We start from the raw sequence: 21,726 nt of genomic DNA, 5'->3' as shown, positions 1-21,726 counted from the left end.
GAACGGCGTTTCCCTCGACGCGCCTCTTTCTCTCAGGGAGCGCGTATCTGCTGCCCTCAAACGCTGACGATACTATTTGAGTACGTCTCTGTGTGGTTTTGTACAAATCACCGGGCACGCTCCGCAGGTACATGATGGTGAATCTAGAAATGGGTGAAAGGCAGAAGGTCCGATTTGGCAGGTTTCTGCAATCTCTCCAGGGTGTTTACTCGAGCGAAGTATCACCTCCAATGCTATGTCTGACGCAGGACATGATAATTTCACAGCTTTAAGAGCTTAGAAGAACTAAACCTAAAATTGAATGTTTCACAAGTTCCTCACAGAGTACTTCAGAAAAAATGAAGTGTACACTTAAATAATTGAGATAATGCCTCAATTTCCGAAAACAGAATGGTTTGAGAAAACTAAAAGGGATTATGCTTGGCTGGCATAAATTGAATCTTTAAAGATGTGCTCACGGTAGCTGTGAATGAAGTCTTGCATCTCTCTTTTTCCAGCGTCTCCTAGGATGAGCAGGCTGAAGACAGCCTTCCTGAGGTGTAGAAGTGCACAAAGACCTTCGCAGTTCTTGACACACAGCAGAGATTGAGCAGGCCCTGGCACCTCTTGGACACAGTGTCAGGTATCCTTCTATTTACTCTATTGTATTGTCCCCACTGAAATGGGCTCCTGATGTGTGACTGAGGGCACACACCTAAAGCACCATTTAAAGCACAGTTTTTTGAATAGTTCATTGTTTCCTGATTCATTTTAACACATTATTTCAGTTGGTGAACAAGAGCTTTAGGGTATGTAAAATTAACATAACCTTATGGTTTTCTTACAGATATATCTAAAAATATAACAGAACGGTTTTTGTATCACTGTTTGCCTACCCAGAAAATCAATGGTCTGTTTCCACGAGAGATTTTGGGCCCCAACTCTTTTTCAAATCTCAGGATTATCTAATCAGAATTCCATAAAAGAAAAAACAAAGACATTAGCGTGTCCAGACTAAGGTGAAAATCAGGTGTCAAGTCCAGAAAAAAATTGCTATATTCAATTTAGTGAAAATATGATCAGAAAATGCTGGTTTTGTTGAAATTGGGAATCGTTATATACCTTTACCTCTGAATTAGTGTAAATACATGGTACCATTACCAAGGCAGTTCTGGTAGGCACCCAAAAGATCCCAGCTCTATACAGAGTCACCATATATTTGCATAAATATACTAAAACTCATTGTGAGACTTGCAAATCACCTCTGCACTTCATAAATCTTGACCAAAAAAGTCTATTTTTCAGCAACTGAGGCTTAGTTTCATATGACAGCTGTGCACAATAAATTAGATTTGCATCAATTTAGGAACTTTTCCATGATCCTCATGTTCATTGGGTACTCAAGCTGTAGAGAGCTCAACAATGTAAATAAACCAGGCCACTTTAAGCATACTTATTTGCCAGAAGTGAGGTGCATGCTTGATATCTTTGCTGAATTATAGCGTATTGTCTACATACTTAAAATATTTTTGAATGCACTTGTTACAGATGGCATGCAAATATTTGGAAATTGGTCAGGGATTTGGCAAAGCATGAGGAGTAAACAGTCTAATGCAGTGAAATACTCAAAGCATAATTTGCTGATGCAATCCTTGCTTGTCCCTTGCACCCTCAACTTTTGCATGAGTTGATTCAACCACTACTGCGGCTGAAAACCATTGTTGGAAGGAGGGGGAAAGGAAAGCAGGGGCAATAGGTTTCTGCACAGATCCTGTGTTACATCAGGTTGCAGAGAAGTTCTGCAAATACCAGTCTGAAGTTAAGTAGCGGGAGGGCATGGCTGTCAGGGCAGTGTGGAAAGGCATACAGAACCTCTTCCTTTTGGCTGCAGTGAGCTCTTAAATTATCTCAGGTAATCTCATTAAAAGGCACTCTTGGATTGCAGCTCTGCTGCAGCCAAGTTGTATGAACACTGGAGCAAAGCTGGGGGCAGTAATACCTATGAAAATTTAATTTTTTCTGTCTGAAGCTGATAGAATAATCTTTATTGTGTGGGGACGTAACAGGAAAACTTGGCTGGCATCTCAGTACACTTAAATGCAAAGTCACTCATTTAACAAGTAACATCCCACTTGAAGACTCCACGAAACAGCACTGACCAAGAAAATTATCTGTAGCAGCCAGCCAACTGAATACGTGTCAACTAAAACATGAGGAGCCATCACCGTAATGGAGTGACTAAGAAAACAAATGTTGTCCTTGCCCCTACCAGCAAGAAAAATGATTACGGCAGTATTTACATTATCAAGACCAGTCCTTGTATACTTTTAGAAACAATGGACAGTGAAGTAAGTAGTGTTTTAACTGGGAACATACAACATGGCCTTTTCCATGCCGCAAGAGCCTGTGGACCTAGGGAGCGCCTCCAGAAGGCCAAATGCTTTGAGGGATTTGGAATGCCTCAAGGTTTTGGTCCATGATTAACTATGGCACACCCTGCTGAGCTAAGAAACTCACTGGTGTGGAGCTAGAACTGTTCTTTGGCATACACCCCAAATTAAACTGTCTCGCTTTAGATACAGTACTGCCATCAAGATTCTTATCCTTGGGGGCCTAGAGGCCACTGTCCCCTTGCAGTTTTTAAGGATTACAGTGGCAAAAGTAGGTCTAGTGCAGATTCACGTTACAAATGTCCTCCCACATTGGATATATGTGTTGTGGTCCTCATTTTCTGTGCTTCATCCCTTGACAGTACACTGCACATGTTAGCCTTTCACTGAAATAGTGCTCCCCCACTACCATACTTACAAAGTCCTTCTGAACCATCAGTAGACTCCTGTATGAGATTCTTACTGGTATTAATTTGTAAATTTAATGTATGTTTTTACTGACAGTTCTAAGAATGAATAAACAGCTTTTCATCTTTCCAAACAGACGCACACCATCCAAAGAATCCCTCAACTATTTCCTGATACACCTGTGTAGGGAGAAGTGAGACTAATAGCTACAAAGTCTCATCTTAACATTCCTCATGAATCCTCTTTTGCAATGAGAATATACTTATTCTCCCACCCCCCTGACTCAGGCAACTCATGTGATTACAGAGAGTCACCTTGTTTCAAAAAAGCCGTATTTTACTGCTTATTTTAGCTACCTTGGTTTGACTTATTTCTGGAGGTGTTATGTTTAATTGTTTTCATATGAGTATGGCAAATTAAAAATGGCCATACCCACAGCTCTATTTTTAGATTATTAAATGCAAGTATCGCAATGACAGCTGATTGAGAACGACACCAAGTCAAAGTTTTGGCTATACTTTTATTTACTTCACGTACTATGAACATATACATTACATGCTACAAAAAATAAAAAAAGACTTTAACTGTCAAGAAAGTGGATAGTGTTATAATACAATGGCACATGTTCATATTTTTCTTCAAACTGGTTTGGTTAGAATCCTTCCCCAAAACCATTAACAAAAATGAAGTGTTTTACTCTTAAGATGATTAGAAATATTTGCATTATTAACAAATACAATTCAAACAGATTAACGAGATTTAACCAGGTCAAATATTAGTAAAAAGGCTGGGGTTTACCAAAATGAAATATATATTAAAAAACCATAGCAGCCAGTTGTACTTTTTAGTGTGATATAATGTGTAAATGCACCAGAAGAACACAGTGTAATTGAGCATTCTGCTTTCACGGTGTATTTCTAGAAATGATTATTCTAGTTCTAACACCTGCCTATGCACAAGAGACCAAAAACACAGCCAAGTAGAGACAAAAGATTGTGACCAACATTCTTAGCAATGATTTTTTTGCACGCATCGGGGAGAAGGGAGGGAACAAATAGAAGAGGATAAACAAAGGCCACAAAAGGATTTAATCTACATGTTCATGAACATATGTTCTACCTATTTTCCTTTAAGAGCTTGATAAGTTGAAATGTCTATTTCGTCCAAATGCAAACATACTCATTTCTATCACCTATGAAACAAAAATCACATTTCGGCTTAGAACTGAATAGTGGAAAACAGTTGCATTAATGTATCACTTGACTAAGAAAAACTGCTTGACAAGAACTTAGGATTCTAGTGCAACAGCAGCTATTAAGACTCCTCTAGTTTCTTTTTTTTTTTTGCTCTTTCGAAGTGTACAAATATTTGCAATTTATACAGTCTTAACAAAAACACATCTACAAAGTTTGCAGGGTATTTGCTAGTTAATTCAATTTATGTCTTTCATACTAAAAAGGCAAGATTTGCATAATAAAATGTTCTTTTGGTATCTTAAAATAATTGCTGATTGGAAAGGTACAAATATATGGGCTTTCATTAACTGCAATTGGAAAAAATACTTCAGAACAAACTGTGTTACTCTAAGAAGACACAGTTCATTATGTTTCTTTTGCCATACCTGAAGAAATATACAAGCATATATGGGCAACTGATAAACTCAGTATTAAGTCTGTTATTTAGATTGCAGCTATTGAAAAAAAATATCAGTCATAGTAAATATCAAGGTCAGAGGAAAAATACAAATTAGCCTTAAAGAAACCAATGTGTTACAGAACCTAGTTTCTCAATTTTTTTCCTCAAAGTAAATTTTGTACTAAGCTAGAAGAGATCCCACAATCACTGGCATATCACCCTAACCAGAATAGCAATCCCAGCTAGAATAGTACTGCAATTCCTTTGTTACCATTCTTACACCACTGTCACAACTGTCAGTTTTCTAATAATCTTCAGTAGTGCTTATGCAATTGGTGATGGAAAAGCATGATTAATGTACATTTGGCATTAGTTTACACAATTAATGAGTGCCCATTACCTGAAAATTAGTCAGACTTGCTGATGGATTAGTTCTGAAGTAAAACAACTAGTACTTAAATATAACAGCAATATTGTAATTTCCAGCATGTTACACAGTTCTGAGGTAAAGTGTTACCAGTATTCTGTTGTATGGGTCGGTGCCTTGCAGCGATAGCCTTTGCAGTGGGAACTAGGCATCGCAGCATTTACAACCAATGAGCCATTCTGGTCACATGGTTTGTATCAACCAAAATAACATTTTCAGTTTGATACTATTTAGAAAAACTGTTCTGTATGGATTACACTGTAGTCAAAGTTACAAAATTTGTTTAAGTTTGGTCACTAGAGTGCTGTGCTTGGAAAACAATCCAGGGTACAGGCAAGGGATAGTTACTTCAGTGTTTAATTTCAGTTTACAAAACTTACTGAATCCATTCTGATTTATGTTAGAGAAAACCAGATAATTAGAAGAACAGACTAAAAAAAAAAAAAAGAAACCAAAACCAAGCAGTGCATAATACCACCTATTCAATGCACTGATTTTCATTAAGAGCTAGGAAGCCTTATTTACTCTATTATGCCTTTTGAGAATCAATCCAGAAGCACACAAGTATTTTCCATTAGTTTATTAAAATTAAAATCCTCATGAATTCACTATCAAATATTTTACAGATGGGAATTAAACCAGAAGAGTCCCCAGAGTAACTTTAAAATAAAAGTAATATTTGGTTTGTCAGTTCACCATGTTTGACACTGATTTGTACTGTAAGAGTATTGTACAATAGAAGCATTGAAGAATTCTAGAAAAATTAAACTGGCCCTATATAATTTAATTTTATTGGAAAGCAGTGTCAATATTTTAGTATATTTAGTGAATCAAACACTGCTTTAAAGCTATGCATTAAAGTGCTACGCACGTATTTTTCAGCACTGATATGGATGTTTACACTTCCATAAGCCTTATATTTGTGGATAAAAAGAGATACTGGTGTGTTAATAGAAATCTTAATTTAAAATCAGCTGCTATATTTGAAGCATCAACAGTACTGAAGAAATCAATCTAGTGTCCACAAGCTTCTAGAATTCCGAGGTTGATTTGATCTGTCATTTACCATTAAAATGGTAAGCATCTGTAAATCATAAGGCTGTCCCCAATGGGCTCTACATAAATCTGTACTGTGCATAGTTAACTGACCATGCAAAGTACTATATAGCCTTTCTAGGACAGAGAATTCAGGATGGAAAAAAAAAGTATGGAGAAAGCTCCAGGATAAATTTGTGAAATTTCTATCTATGTATTGAATTGTCCAAGGTTGATGTTCATTGCCTGAGGAAGAAGCAACATAAGCAATAGGACCGGAGAGAGCTACAAATGTTATTGTAACATCTACATGACTGCTTTCTCCAACTGCTACTGCTGGCAAGGTCCAGTCTGCTGTGCACATGGACATAAGCAGGCATTACAACCTATAATCATGTACTAGTTCTGCCACTTGACACACAAGTTATCTACTGTCGTACCCTGAATTACATGACCCTTAATTAAGGAATGGTGGTGTTCAGTCCCAGGGGTTTGCAGGTTATCAGAATGCTTATACAAGCAATACCGCTTTCAACATCTGTCGGAACATAGTCTTGATGGCATCTGCAATAAAAACAAGTTGAGATTGTTCCCATCTCTAAGCGCAACTGTTGAGCCACACTCAGCTGAAGTCCTCATCAGGATTCTGTTGATCCAGCAGGTGGACATGTGTGAATGGAAAGTGACCACGTCTGCCATTACATTCTCCTTCCCACTGACCACTCACATTAATCTTTGTGACCTTTACCAGCTCACCGACCTGCAGGATAAGAAACAAGGAAGTGTTACAATTCATAAAAACACATAGGATGAGCTGCTACCTCTCCCCTTTGGTGTCATATCACCCAAGTGTACCAGATACACTTCTATAAAAAGTAGTTTTAGTCTTGACCATTTTTGATACACCAGTCTACCACCCAATGTTATTCAGTCCTGAAGAAAGTATAAAGAGAAGTAAGCATACCTAGATTAGGTGAGAACTATCTAAATTGAAGAGCCTGCAATCCAATCTTTCAGAGCACCCTTGGGACTTGACATCAGCTACTATCACAATAAATGCATCTCGCTGAATTGATAGACTCTTACACTATGCTTGTACTCCATCAACAACCTCATTAAGGGAGGTAAGTCTTGCAGGTGTACAAAGTGAACACTGATCTGCAAGCTAAACAGCTCCTTAATTTTGAAATTCCACTAAGTGCTTTTCGGGTAGTATTGAGAAAGTTCTGGGTACATGGGGGATCTCTCTCCCTCTCCCCCTGCCTCCTGGATTATAAAACACTGAAAGAATAGGTGGGGGAATAAGAAGTAGTGCTGCAAGGCTGCTCTGTTCTTACTCTGAGCATCCACAACTAGCCACTACAAGAGGCAAGGCCAGATGATATTTCAGTCTTGCCCACCATGGATTTCTCACATAAATAAATTCCATGGATAAAGACAATTGGTGCCTCCTCCCTCTTATACCCAAATTGTTTGGCTAGAAAAAATAAAAGAATGGTTACTATGGACCAATGAAACAATATGCTTTAGTTTAAAAGTATCCAGTTGTAATGTACTACACTAAATAAAAGCACAGTAATACATCTCATATTCTAGTCTCCAACCTAATGTTCACATAACCAATTCTAAAGGTATTGTCTGCCTTTAACAAAGGTGGAAAAATGCACAGCAGTCACTTTCCCAAGGCTGTGCAGTCAGGTAGTTCAAGTTGGGGCCACAAGTCTTGGTCTAACCAGTCCCCAATTCTGTTGAATCTTGAAGGGTACTTTAGTTAAGTAGCACTTACACAACCTAAGAAAGCACAATTTACATTGTAAAGACAGTCACTGGAGAGTTAATAAATGCGATATTGAAAAGCTGTCTACCCATTTCTACCCCTCTGTGTAGAATTTTATCAATAATCTCATTTACAAGTAACATACAACGGTTATCCAAATTCTTCCTGGGTCACAGACAGAGAATGCTTTTGGGACAGATATACTCTATTTTCTTTTGCTAATACTGTAAATAAACTCCCAAGGCATGGCCACAAGCCTTACTGCATTTCATCCAGAAATTCACTGAATATACAGTTACTAGTTTACACAAATGCTTATCACTGTGTTCCAAATTAATCCAAACCAGAATCTCATTATTCTCACTTTCCAGGCAGTGAATGAAGAACAAGGAAAACAATTTAAGATGTTACCAATCTCCATTAACTTCACAGGTTTTAATCACTTGCAATCTTTTGCCAGAACAGCTTTTAACAGTTCATAAATTCAAAGCACTACACGGACATTTAATTAAGCTTCCCATACCTCTGATGATTACTTATCTGGTAATGAGAGGCACACTTGGGACTCTTGCTGTAGCTTTATTTTTTTCCTTTTGTAGTCATTAGTATAGACATTTTAATGAATCATATTTTGAAGAAAATCCTCTTATGTATTTGCTACAGGCAAAAAGGAAGCCTTCCTCAACTACTGAATGCTAGTTTCAGCTCTTTAGGAATTTAATCATGCAGTATGTCTAATTTTGCTACTGCTAATAATCACTGGGGGGGGGGTGTGTGTGTGTGTGTGTGTACAAATAAAAATACTCTGTTGACCAAAACAATACATCAGCTATAATTTAACAAGGACAAGATTAAATGTGACAATACTAGAAGCAGAAAATTTTATTTCCTAATCACAACCATTACAAGAATGCTATCCTAGATAACTTTAAATTGCTTCAGACCTAGATATAATCTACGTATCAGCCTTCAAGAGAAAAGTATATAACCTCCAACCCACTAGTAAAGAAAAAGCACAAGTTGCACTTAAGCTGGCTATCTGTAAGATATTTTTCTTAGACTGCTGGCCTTTGCTCTTATTGAGTATCACACACTACTTTATGTTCATATAGTTAGTTTATCTTGGATACCTTATGACAAACTCACCTGAAAAGGTGGGTTCAACAGTGCAATGATAGTGAGTAATAATATGGGATGCTTGTGACATTCCCTTGCTCCCAGAAGCATCCTGTAGCTGTTTGTTTGGTTTTCAGGGGTGTTTCAGGGTCATTGCAGCAAAGGGACACCCATATATGAATTCTCCTTACTCTAAGAAGCTACACTCGAAATCTGCATTTCAATAATTGTTGAAAGAGGAAAGACCTCTGAGGATTAAAAAATATTCCTTTTTTACCATTACGGTAATTTCATTTAGCAACCACTCTCTCTTTCTGATACAATCTTTCATTCACATTTCATTTATATGTAACTTTTAATTCCATTTATATATATCTACCTTTACACCTATCAAAGCAGGACTGACTTTAAGTAAGCATGGGTCATTTCACAAATACTAGCTTAATAAAATGGCTCCATTAGTTCCTTAATAACTTAGAGATCTTTCTAGATCTGCTTTGAAACTCTGCATATTAATCTACAGTTCAAATACTCTCCTGAAGACAATGCAGAGAACCTTTCAAAAAAATTACTCATTATTACAAGTGCTGGAATTTTAAAACATTTAGACTAGAAGTGGATGTTCTCTCTGAATTCTCCTCACTTTTAACATTGACTTACGGTATCGTTAGTCTATTGTGCATCATCCCACCACGCACAGCACCTCAAGAACAACACTGTACCCTGCTATAAAGCCAGATTTGTCTCAGTCTTCATCAGAAGTTTTAAAACTAAATATATCCCATACGCTTCAAAGCAAAAATGAAGGTTCATGTGAAGACTTCTGTATGCTGTGGTTTTATTCCAAGTACTCCTCTTTGGTAAGGTCAAGATGGCAGAGTTCTGCTACTGTTACAAAGAAAAAAAATAAATCGATCGATCTCAGAGTTATTCACCACATAGATCTTCCCTTTTTCTACTCTCTTCTCTCTTAATTAATACAGACAACTCCTTGAATAGGTCCAGTTACAAGCAAAATAAGTTATCTTCTGCTGAATCTTTTTTCTGTAATACAGCAAAGCCTTTATTAGGACATCATTTGCTCTGATCCTCCTTCCTTGAGCTCTTCAAAACCATGTCAGTTATAAAATAATAAAACAGTACAGATATTCTCTTTGCAGTTTGGGCCAAAAATGTTTGATGTTAAAAATCTATTTTCCTAAGAGAAACAGTGGGATCCACCCCCACCCATGAATATTGCCAGATTTAAGGATAAGAGTTTTCATTTGGAAGGAATCCCACTTGCTATATTTATAGTTATTAAGAGGTCTGGGCAAAAGTGGACTGATAAGATTTACATAACACTTTCTACTAAGTTATCTAAGAAAGAGATCTCTAAATAAACAGAGAAGGAACACCATGAAGTGAAAGGGAATGTGAAAAAAGGAGACAACAACAAACAGTACTTTGATAGACAGGATGAAGAAAAATTTGGAGAAAGTCAAGTGCATATTGCTATTTTTTCCTGTACAGACACTGAAAGCAACTCAGTAACATTGTGATTCAAAATTATAAGCGCTGAAAAGAAGCTAGGAAGGCCTACTAGAAGCAGTGATAAATGGCTCAAATTTTAAAATTAAAATTTCCCAATATTATACACAGAATAAAGAACCACCACTATTATTGCATTTCTTAAATGTAGAGCTGTAGCAAGACCGGAATACATAATCCTAACCAAGAGGTTCGACATGTCAACCAGTAAGTATTTAAATAAGTTTCCAAGGTCTGCAAAGGCCATTGTTCTATTATACAGGTAGAAAGACACTATAAATCTTACATCCTCACACAGACGAGCTGAGCCTACACACTTCTCAGTTCCTCCCTCCCAAACACTTCATCTATCTAGTGTTTTATCATAAGTTAGTAAAAGACGCTAGCGGTGCAAGCTAACTCAGAAGAGAGAGAGATTCTCCATGAAACTACATTTTCTAAAGCACAGCATACTTGCCAGATCATGTGAGTTTTAGCGAAGAGGATTGAACTAACATAAGATCAGCCATGGCACTCACAAACTGTTCTTCAGCATGTAAAGGGTTTTGCTTTCACTCAAAGTTGCTCATGATAGCCTGGATTACCAGTATTTTCTCACTCTCTCTATATCACTTCATGCTACCAAGCTGTGAGTTGGGCAGTGTTGTGGGGTTCTGCTTTAAGTGAAATAAAATGTAAAGTTAAGCTTAAAAGAACACTAGTAGCACACTAATAAATAAAGGTTAAAAACAAAATCCAGAAGGAGAATCAAAAGGTTTTGATAAATATGCACCACATAATATCCAGTGGCTCAAAGAAAACGTAACGTCTGGTAACTGCAACAGTCCAGAACAACATTCAGGAGTATTTCCAAGCTCCAGGAGGTGGCTGGGTGGAGAGAGTGAGAAAAAGAGGGAGAGAGACAGCATTTTAGGCTGTATGAAAGTCTGAAGGTTAAAATCTTCACGTGTTTCCCCAAAATCTGGTGAGTTAGCATAAACTTCTATACATGCTTCTCAACCCAAAAATTTATGTTCTGTACCCTGGATCTCTTTTGATTCAGAAATATAACATATAGTAACTCAAGAGTATATTTACATTGCTTCTCTAGACAAATTTTTACCTACAACAGGAAGAAATTTCACACCTCCCAGATTGCACATCAATTATCAGATCTGTAGAATGTGCTGCATTTGCCAATTCTGTAATAAAGACACATACCTATAGTAACCACATCACTGAAGTACTGAAGTGCCCTTTATGCTATGCACAATTAAACAAAGTATTTGAGAGTGAAGAGGAGATGCTCTGACTCAGCACAGAAACTGTTTTTTCCCCAAGTACTTAAATTGTTATATAAACAGGAAGTCAATTAGGTATCAGGAAATTCCAGAGCCTTTAGCTCAAAGAAAGCCTAGATTAAAGGATCCAATTTACATATCATCCTAAGGCAAAGGTCTGCCACTGAGAATACCTTAGTCTCAATTTCCTCACATGTAACTTGGGGGATAACTATCTGATGTGTGGAGATAGAGTACTCTACTCTCCTTTTTAAGAGGAAAAAAGATCAAAAAGGGCATGCACAAGTACTTGATCATATCAGGAAGTGAATCAACCTTAGGTAAACTTACTGCTTTATTACAAATCATACTCCATCAATCACTGCTTTACACAAGACCTCCTTAATGAATTGTAATGGTATGTTCCTGCTTCACAAACTAAAACCCAAAGTAATCTGCCTGAGGTCAAGATGTTACAATAAAACCCTATGTGTGATCATCATCATCATCATCTCAGTCTCTAATTTGAAAGTGACTATCAATGTTTCCACTGATTGCTTTTAAACTGCAGACAGACTGGGGAGGGAGGGTGGGGCAGGGAAAACAAACAACCCAGCACACCTTTAAGATTGAGGTTAGGCAAGCAACAGTGAACACAGGTTCAGACACACAACTTATGAACTGCTCCCTCTCCCTCCCCCCTAAAATAAAGGCTTCAGAAGTGAAAACATGGATGGGGAAACACTTATGTTAGTGATGTTTGACAAAAGACATGATATTGGTTCAGTAACCTAAACATGCTATAATAATCAAACTCTAGTCTACAAGTGACTCTAGTCACTTATTAAAAAAAAATAAAAGCCTTTATCCATAACTTATTAATCATGATGTAAAACCAGTATTACAATGCTTTTCCCTTTCATGTTCCTACAAAACTATAACGTGATTGAAAGGGAAATCCCTTGAACAGATCTCTTCTTTCTAAGTTTTGCCCATTATGTACCTCCAAAGCCAAGGCTGTCTTGTCGTAGGCATTAGGGACTCGCTTCTGGATAACCCGGGCATAAATAGGGCCATTCTGAAGGTTAGGGAGCGGAGTGTTGATGCTGGGCTGGGCATAGGGCCCTGGCTCCGGCCCACCCAGTGGTTGTGGGTGGGAACTATCCTGGTTACCTCCAATCAGAGTAGATACTGAAGCAGAGGAAGGTCTATACTTCTCGACGTAAGGAACAGGTATCATTCCCCTCTTTCCTTCGCTGTCTTCTGCATTCCACCATTGCTCTTCAGGTTTATCCCGGATTCTCAGTATGTCTCCTTTCTTAAATGGAAGATCTTCTTCATCATTTCCATTAAAGTCAAAGAGAGCTCGCACATACTCAGCTTCCTCCTGCCTGAGGATAACACCACTATTCTGCCTGGATCGGGAAACTGGTTCTATCAAGGTTGTAGTGTCCAAATAGTGTATTTTGTAGAATTCCAGTAAAGATGGCAAAGATTCAAACTCTTGGTCACCTATTCGAAATCTGGTGGGATTCAACCCTGAAAGAAGAAGGCAATATGTCAAAGAGAGCATACAACAGTTAAAACTGTAAATTAAACATTTGAGAAGATGAATACATTTACAGATAAGTAATTTGATACTTGGTCATCTTTAGATCAACATTCATCATCAACACTCTTCTGTGTATGTCTAATCAAAGACAGCACTATCATGATCATGAGGACAGAGTTTTATTTTTAAAGATTTTGTCAAAGAAAGAAAGAAGAAATTGTTTGGCACTGCCAAACTTCCCGAATTAGGATAAAAATATCTTGTTTCCCTGATTATATAGACCCAACAGATAAAAATGTTCAGTACATCCAAGTTTCTCAGGAGCCTATACAATTTTCAGTAACAGACAATTCCCTTTTTCCTGTTTTATACTCTAAGTCTAGGAAGCAAATGAAATTTGGGTATAATTTCAATGAAGTGGTTTGGGGTTTTTTTTTTAAAACTCTTTTGCAGTTCAAAGTTATTTCAAAAGGACAACACTGCAACAATGGTTATTTACTTGTTGTAATGTATCGTGGGTTAAAGGCATGGATACTACAGAAAAATGCTTAGCACAGCAGCAAACAATTTATGTGAATGAGCAAATGAAGTTATTTTTCATTTTGATAAAAGGTACCGTTAGAGAAAATTATGTATATTTTATGCAACGCAAAGCAACAACATATGTTTTCATAATGGGTATAATTCAGTCTTTTAATCTCAAGTCTTGTAGTTTCTTTGCCATATTTGTCAGATGGAGCCTAAGCTATAAATCTGAACCTCAAATACATTAAAATACAGATGATGTTCATATTCAAGTCATTAGAAGTATCAAAGCGCAGATATCCATTTCAGTTTTCAATCTGTGCGCTGCACTTTTTTTCCGTTTTATGCTCTTCAGGCTCAGCTGGGGAAAAACATACACATGATGTTCTATTTCCACCATGCACCATACACTGTGTAATCAGTTATGGGAAGAATTGTGGAAGGCTGGGGGAGGGTAGTGGAGAGGAAAAGATTTATGCTTTAATGAGTAACTCTTAGCAAGAAAGAGATGCTTACTTTGCAAGTCTGTTTCTCTGCAGGGAATATCTAACAGTTCCGAGACTTAGCTCTCGAGTACAAAGCTAGCAGAATTCTTCAAGCTGTCACTGATCCAAAACCCCCTTCAAAGTAGCACTGTCAGCACGGAAAGCTAACATTACAAGAAGTTCTTTCAAGAGAGCAAAAAAAGGGGTTCAAATAGAGAAAAGGGCAGATTCAATAAGATCAACATAAACACCCAATAAATAAGTTTTGAAGTATCCTGAAGGAACATAAACATTAGTGAAACTGGTTACAGGAAATTCAAAGAAGCAGAACTAAGTCATTGGAAAATGCACATTTGCATGCATTAACACCCCTGAAAGACTTTCAAAAGAAATGAGCACAAATGCAGTAAGTCAAAACCCAAAAAACAATACCCTCAAAAAAATTACAAAAAACAACACACAAACTGTCATCATCAAGAGATAAGGAAGCTAATGTAAACATCAGTAAGAAATACGAATCCAGCATGGAAAGAGAAGTAAGATTCCACCTTGTTCTCCCAAAGCATAATGCTGGAAAGATGGAACACCCCCTGAACTTTTGTTGATGCGATCTAACTTACAGCTCTAGACTTAGCAAGAACTCCAGAATTTCATCTTAGTGGCAGTTCTTAGCTCTCTGTTCTCACAGGAGATGACTTCTGGCTGGACAGGCAGCATCCCTACACCACTTCAAAACAGCTTAAATTCACTACGTAAGCATATAATATGATCTGAGAATGCTGCGCTTCTGCTAGCATTGGAACTGGGAAACCATGCTTTGTAACAAGTGGTATAGACATCAAGTTTCAGACAAACCTGGTGACAGAAACATGAGCATATATCTGCTACTATTTTAGATGTGAACCTTTAAGGATCAAGGCTTATGTAGACACTTATGTCAAAAGAAAAAGTCATAGAAACTTTAAAAGAACCAGGGCAGCAAAGATCTTTGAAGTGATATGGAGAAGACTGAATCTCAGGTAAGTTCACTGACATGGAACTTCTTTCACATGACAGAAATCTAAAGCCTGAAACACTAATTTACTTCTGTAAAACCTGCTACAAACTGACTCAGTCAGGAGCCTGAGATCTCCTTGTCCAAAGTAAGTGTACACAGAAAAATCTTAAAACTTGTAGGAAATGAGCAGTTCATCAGCCTTGTCAGCACCAAAATCATCGCTAGGATAAACAAGGCTTTTCTGGGTGTCTTTTTTTTTTTTAACAGGTTCACCCTCTTGAATTAATGCATAACAGCCTGAAATAGCTGCCAAACATACCTGAATAAAACCAAAGTTGGACTCATAAGAGGAAAGTCCACTGGGACCTTATGTATGGGGAAGGAGTGACTGAAATCAGTGTAGTATATCCTAGAAAATCACATTCTAAGATATTTTGCACAACTGAAGAGTGAGAGAACATAGACCCTCCAAATACATTCTAGGATCAGAAAGATCAATGCAATCCTTGAAGGGACAAACAGATAAGCAGCAGAAGGAAGAGACATTACCTTCACAAAGAGAACACTCCCAGAATACCACATGCACTTCTGGTGTTTTTTTTGTTTTGGTTTGGTTTTTTTTTCCCAAAAAAAACTAAGGCAGCTACAAAAATCTGAGGTCTGGAAAACCTCTTTGCAACAAGAAATATACAAGCTTAATCCAAATTAATTACCAAAAAATATAAAGGCAGCAACCTGGTCACTGTCTGGAGAATTTCAATAGAAGACTTCTAAATTCAGCTAAAATAGGCATAAAAAGGACAAAATAGTTTAAAGTCACAGTTGGAAATAAAATACAACTACACCTTACCAAGCAAGTGGTAAACTTCCCATCAGTTTAAGTCTTTTGTGTATACTCTTGTTCAGCTACATGGTAATGAGCTGAATGATGCTCACTTACATAGCGGGGAAATAATTCTATGCACTATGGGCTTCGACGTTCTGTCATTCCCTGGTATAATGAAATTCAAAGATTAACAGATTTCAGGCTCAGAAGAAGTCTTCAGCTTCTTGTTTGAACTGCAACACTTCTCATACCTGTAGGCCAATGAAAAAATTAAGGCAAGATCTACCACAAGAAAAAGTTACAGTAACAAGGCAAGTGGTTTTTGGAGAAGTAGAGCTGTTTTCCTTCATGATTCTGGGACAGTTTTCTTGACGGCACACATTTGAGAAGCACATTGTCCACATCTTCTGAGGGCTCTCAGGAAGAGGAGAAGGCGTGTAAAGGTAAATCTAGCTACTGGCGGAACTTTAGTCACTTCCTATTAAAGTTGGACAGCTGGAGTACTAGAAATTATTTTCCCTTCTCCCCAGCCGAAGGAAGAATAGCTGTTCAGCTTGCACCTCTACCAGCAGCACTACCCAGCTCTGTAAGATGACTCATTTGAATGAGAAGCACAAAGGGCTGAGTATCCTCTTTCTTACTTATTCCATCCTAGTTCCATCTGCACTAGGACTTAAACCTGATTCCATCCACTTCAGCTTGTCAGAACAGCTAGCAAAACCTTTGCTCTCAGGAAGGTGAGGAAAGAGTTAAAATCCAAACCGTTCCAGAATTAAAGAAAGTTTCAAATCTGGACCCTGTCAGTTCTCTGTTTATGACGCACATTCCCTCCTGACAAAACACTTTCACACTGTGTTGGCTTCATGTCAGTCTGGAAAAGATTGCTTATGTATGTTTCAAATATTGTACAGATACTGGGAAAGTAGGGTATAAAATACCTAATATTCTACTTGAGAGCGCGGGCAGGTGGCATAACCACAAAGCAACTTCTCACTTTCTCAGATGTCTTGAGGGTTTTACATTTCTCTCTTCACTCCAATTGTGTTAGTACCACTAGGCAGTTTTCTCTTTATTCCTAAGCTCCGATAAGCTTTCCTTTCCGGTGCAGGGAAGACCTCACAGAAATACAGGTTTTCTTCATTTTTGTTTCTAGATCTAGTATGTAAGGGTGCCGTGCCTCCCCCCCCCAACTTAAAAGCATGTTTTGGGCAAGAAAGGCTGTTGTTATCATGCAGGGTACTGAGACACAAGGCTCTCATTTCAAAGACAGACATCACAGTGATGTAAGCCAGTTTCCTCCTAGAGCATATGGGAACTCTGCTATGAAGGCATCACATTCCAGCCTGTGTGTTTCCCTCACAGGGACACCTTTTTTCCTTGTCCTTAAGTACCTCCCTACTCATGCCAGAGCAAAACAAATAAATACCCATGAACATTCTATAAAAACAGCAAAACCCCATGCACTGGCTCCTGAGAAGAGCTCTAAGCACACCGGGAGAATATTCTTACATAAATTACATATTGTCATTTCTGCAGATAATCAGAGGATGAAAGAAAAGTAGATGTCAAATGCATACACTTTCCAAGCTTCCAATAGTTTGCATTTTAAGACCTTAATATAAAAAAAAAAAACCAAAAACAAACAAACAACTCAAAAAAAGCCCAAATGTTAGAGTTAAACCATACTGCTCACACATATCTAAAGCCATTTCCTATAAAGCTGAGTATGGATATCATTATGTAAAGATTATATGATTCCAAGAAGTCTGAATTTTTAAAAATCACAATGGAAGTGACTTAGAAGCGTAAGTTAAGCAGCATGTTCTTAAAATGAATACTTGGTGAAAACACCGCCTTCTACACTAAATCTGTCATACTTTCCTGTTTTAGAGAGACAAATTTTAAAACACTGTAAGGCTTCTGGCTTTATTACATTGTACTTTCAATAGAAAGCATATCTTTCTTTAGATATTTTAGGCATTTTGTTTTGGTGCGTAACATACATTTTTATCCCTGACTCCTCTGTCAAATTGCAAACATATGATGTATTTAAAAATTTCCCCTATTGTCCATTACCATGCTAATGCCTGCATGGAGTACCTTGTCTTGTTTGAGATTTCTTTAGCCCATGACTGTGATATTTCATCCCAAATGATACCTTAATTCCTATTCAGTTAATCTCCATCTCCACTCGAAACAGCGTTTCTCTCTCCCGTAATTCAGTGGTTTATCCTATTTTCTTTTAACAGCCTGAAAACATTTCAGGAAGACATAGCTATTTTGAGAAGTTCTGTTAAATTCTTTTTTCCTTATGCTGAAAAATCACCTGCAAGAAGTTAGATACTGCAGCATATCAGGCAAAAGTTGAATTTAAAAAAAAATTAGCAAGTTTATTTTATACTTTAGAAATGGAAGAAAGTATCATGTTTTTGTGACACTGTGACTTTTTATATTAGGGAAGCCAAAGCTTCTCATTCATTCTGTATTGAAGCTAGGTTCCTAGTATCCCCTGCACACAGCAGTATTAAAGCAGTCATGAACTGCAAACACACTTACTGAAACTAACAGAAATCAACCTAAGAACCTGATCTGGCATATTCAGATTTCCCCATGAGAAGCGTGCATTTGCCAAACAATCAATTGCTAAAAAAACTGTACCATACAATTAACATAGTAAAATTGTTCTTCCTAATGTTTTAGCTTGACCACAATAAATAAGCACGACAATTCGCAAACATTTACCTCATTTTACTGCATTATTTTCCCTATCCAAATGTGAAACCATCTTCAATCTTCTACCAATGTTTCCATCTCCCTCCCATTGCAGAGCATCCCCCCGTTTACTTTTTTCTGAAACAAAAACTTAATTACACTTTAAGTGTAATTTAATATACACACACCCAGCCTCCCCCCCCCCCACCCCCGCCCCTTCTTTGGTTTGAGTGTGAAAAGAGAACAGTATCAGCATGGAGGTATGACTTATTTAAAACTACTACAATATCAGCATAGGAGTGCAGGAGTGATGCATCACCTATCTTCATTACACCCAGGGCAGGGGGGGCGGGGAAAAACCAACCAAAACATAATTATACTTCTGAACATATATTAAGTCTACTGTGCCAACAGCCTACACAGCTACAATAGCAGCTACTCTTCTAAAACAGATAAACATTTAAAACAGAAGAGAATTACCTAAGGGGCATTTAGTGATTTTTTTAAAAAGAACACTAAAACTCCAGAATGTTTTAACATCCACAACATAAGCCACCCCACAGAATGCCACAAAACATTACTGAGCTTAAAAATGTAACACAATAAAAAAAGTTAGGATGGCTATGTACTAAAGTGATACCACAATAACATGAAAAACACTGTTTTTCCAGAGGTGAGCTGCTCTCCAGAAGACAACTGCTAAGAAGTGACAGGCACACATACTCCAGTGTTTTCTACCACTGCTGTCTGTAAAATCCTATTAGGCAGGATTCCACAACAAACCATCCTGGTAACTTACTCTGCTCTACATAACACCAGTCATGCATTTCAACAGTTCTCACACCAAGCCTCCGCAAACCTATGGCAATAAACCTCTGTCTTCACCGACATGAAACAATGGGAATCCACCGCATCTTTTGGCAAACCATTTTACTACCCACGGCAGTAATGACTTCCACTTCCAGCTGAGTTCAGCCACCTTTAGCAGCTTTTTGCGACTTGAGTGCACCCTGCAACTGTAGTAGGTTCCTGGGATAAACACGATGACTTCAGACTTTCCCAAATTTGCCAATTTTAAATGTTCCCCTGAGCAGGAGAAATTACTGTATAACAGTGCAAACCTACCAGCAACAGTTTTGTTTTTTCTTAGATTATCTCCTTCTTAGTCAACTACAGTCTGTGCAGAGATTGAAAAATCCTTTCCGTAACATGTACTGTTGCATCTTCCCAACATAGGTCTCTTAATTCCAACCACAGATCTACATGAGAAAGTGACTGTCTCTGTAGCAATTCATATACCTTTACTTTCTGCCAAATAAGTTCACCAAATCTCTTACTGCATAGGTTTACTACACTTCAAAATTAGGTAGTGGTTCCTTTCTGAGATGCTAGCAAAACACCCACATCATTTTGCAAGCATTAATATCCAAACTTGAGCAGTTCCGCTACCAACTTCAGTAATGCCCCCAGCAGGGATACTGTATTACACATCTAAGTTGTTACACATCTGAGGACACTGCATTGCTGGGGGCTCTTGTTCATTTAGTTACACTTGTACTTGCAGAAACGCTGCTTCTCATGGTACAGTTTTCCCTCTGATACAATCAGTATTTTCTGCTCTACAAGCATGACACTTAAACACACTGTTTTCATATTAGATATTAGGCTGATGAGGAATAATATCAAACCTTCCCTTTCAACACATAGAGGAAAAAAAAGTTATTGAACTTCACGTCTCATTTAAAGTAACAATTCCTTTACATTCCTACTTAAACTACGCACATAATACTTTGATTTGTGACTTGAAATTTAGCCTCGCAGCCTGCCTTCTAATGCAAAACTATCTTGTCAGAACTCAAGAGTTTTAGACAACACTTCCGCAGAACTGTCCCCCGGCTGAGATGGCATGCAAAATCTATGAGCTACAGTTAACTGGTTTACGAAAACAGGAGAACGTGCGAGCGCTACAGCCGCAGGATCTTTCCGTAGGGCTGCAATAAGCGCTCAACTCCAGTAGATGCTCAACTACGATATTAAGTCGCTGGAAGGCAGGTGCAGGCAGACGGCTCGGCTCACTCAGTAGCCCCAGCTACAAAACACGACTTAATTCCACTACAAAGAGCTTCGCGACTTGCAACAGCGCCCGGGGGAGGGGGAGTGTGGGGGGAGAGCGGAGCCGCCCGTGGGGAGGCGCACACCGAGGCTCGGCTGCCCCAGCCGCCCTCCCCGCGGCGGCAGGGGCTGGGGGGCCACCACCGGCCCTGGGGGTCACTCACCCGGGGCCCCAGGGCCCTCGCCGCCGGCCCGCCGGCCTCCCGCCGGCCCCAGGCTGTTGACGATGTAGTGCGAGACGCGGGAGCTCTCGGACACCGAGAGCACGAAGTCGCCGGGGATGGTGCCCGAGTCGCGCACCAGGAAGGTCCCGTGGCGCTGCCCCTGCAGCAGCGACACCGCCTCGGCCCGGCTCAGCCGCCCCCAGTACCAGCTCGCCCGGTCCTCGGAGTCGAACTGCCCGGCCATGGGGGCCGCCCGCCCGCAGGCCGCACTCGCTTCCCCCCCCCCCCCGCGGGCCGCCGCCGCCCGCGGTGCCCCGCTCCGCGCCCAGCCCTGCCACCCAAAATGGCGGCCCTGCCCTGACCTCACCTACCGGATGTGACCGCACGCGGGAGACGCGGGGAAAACTGTGGCGTCATCTCCCCGCGCGGCCCGATCCGGCGGGGGGCGGGTGGGGTGTTGGTTGGCGCGCTGCGCGTGCGCTGTGAAGGGGGCGGGAGGGTGCGCGCGCAGCGCGGGCTCGAGGGGGAGGCGGGAACGCGGCGCTGAGGGGAGCGGCGGAGTTCTGAGGCGTTTTGTCTCGCTGCGTCGGTACCGGCGACCGGGATGGTCTCCTCTGGGTATCTGGGAGCAGCAGTGACCGCCTCCAGAGCCGGTCCCTCCTCACGCCTTAGCCAGTGCTCTCGTATCGGCTTCTCTGTCACGGGCCGGCGGGAGAAGGGTCCTGGGGTGCCGGTGTAGGCCGTCCCTTGCCCCAGGAGGGTGGCCAGGACTTGTCTCTGCGGTTGGTACATCTCGT

At 39.5% G+C, this 21,726-nt stretch overlaps 1 protein-coding gene across 12 annotated transcripts; it reads right to left on the bottom strand.

Annotated features, from left to right (window-relative positions):
• Nucleotides 1-3,283: 3,283 nt before the first annotated feature.
• Nucleotides 3,284-21,307, bottom strand: CRK (v-crk avian sarcoma virus CT10 oncogene homolog). 12 transcript variants are annotated; one of them, XR_774749.1, is made up of 6 exons: nucleotides 20,930-21,307; nucleotides 12,560-13,095; nucleotides 11,400-11,478; nucleotides 10,816-10,953; nucleotides 9,428-9,655; nucleotides 6,546-6,634 (listed from the first exon to the last, which is right to left on the bottom strand). XR_774749.1 is itself a non-coding variant. In XM_010573595.1 (4 exons), the coding sequence occupies exons 1-3, from the start codon at nucleotides 21,171-21,173 to the stop codon at nucleotides 11,446-11,448; spliced, it is 813 nt and encodes a 270-aa protein (XP_010571897.1). In that variant the 5' UTR covers nucleotides 21,174-21,307; the 3' UTR covers nucleotides 6,549-6,634; nucleotides 11,400-11,445. The 12 variants fall into 12 exon arrangements, 3 of the variants coding, with proteins under 3 accessions (XP_010571896.1, XP_010571898.1, XP_010571897.1); XR_774746.1 differs by lacking the exon at nucleotides 11,400-11,478 and adding an exon at nucleotides 8,798-8,980 and having other exon boundaries at nucleotides 6,549-6,634; XR_774747.1 differs by lacking the exon at nucleotides 11,400-11,478 and adding an exon at nucleotides 8,798-8,980 and having other exon boundaries at nucleotides 6,549-6,634; nucleotides 9,490-9,655.
• Nucleotides 21,308-21,726: the final 419 nt, after the last annotated feature.

The sequence above is a fragment of the Haliaeetus leucocephalus genome, unplaced genomic scaffold (assembly GCF_000737465.1).
Source record: "Haliaeetus leucocephalus isolate CR32 unplaced genomic scaffold, Haliaeetus_leucocephalus-4.0 Scaffold395, whole genome shotgun sequence".
Classification (NCBI taxonomy): domain Eukaryota; kingdom Metazoa; phylum Chordata; class Aves; order Accipitriformes; family Accipitridae; genus Haliaeetus; species Haliaeetus leucocephalus.
The sequence above is the reverse complement of the archived record's forward strand: the minus strand, read 5'-3'. Positions and strand labels throughout refer to the sequence as shown.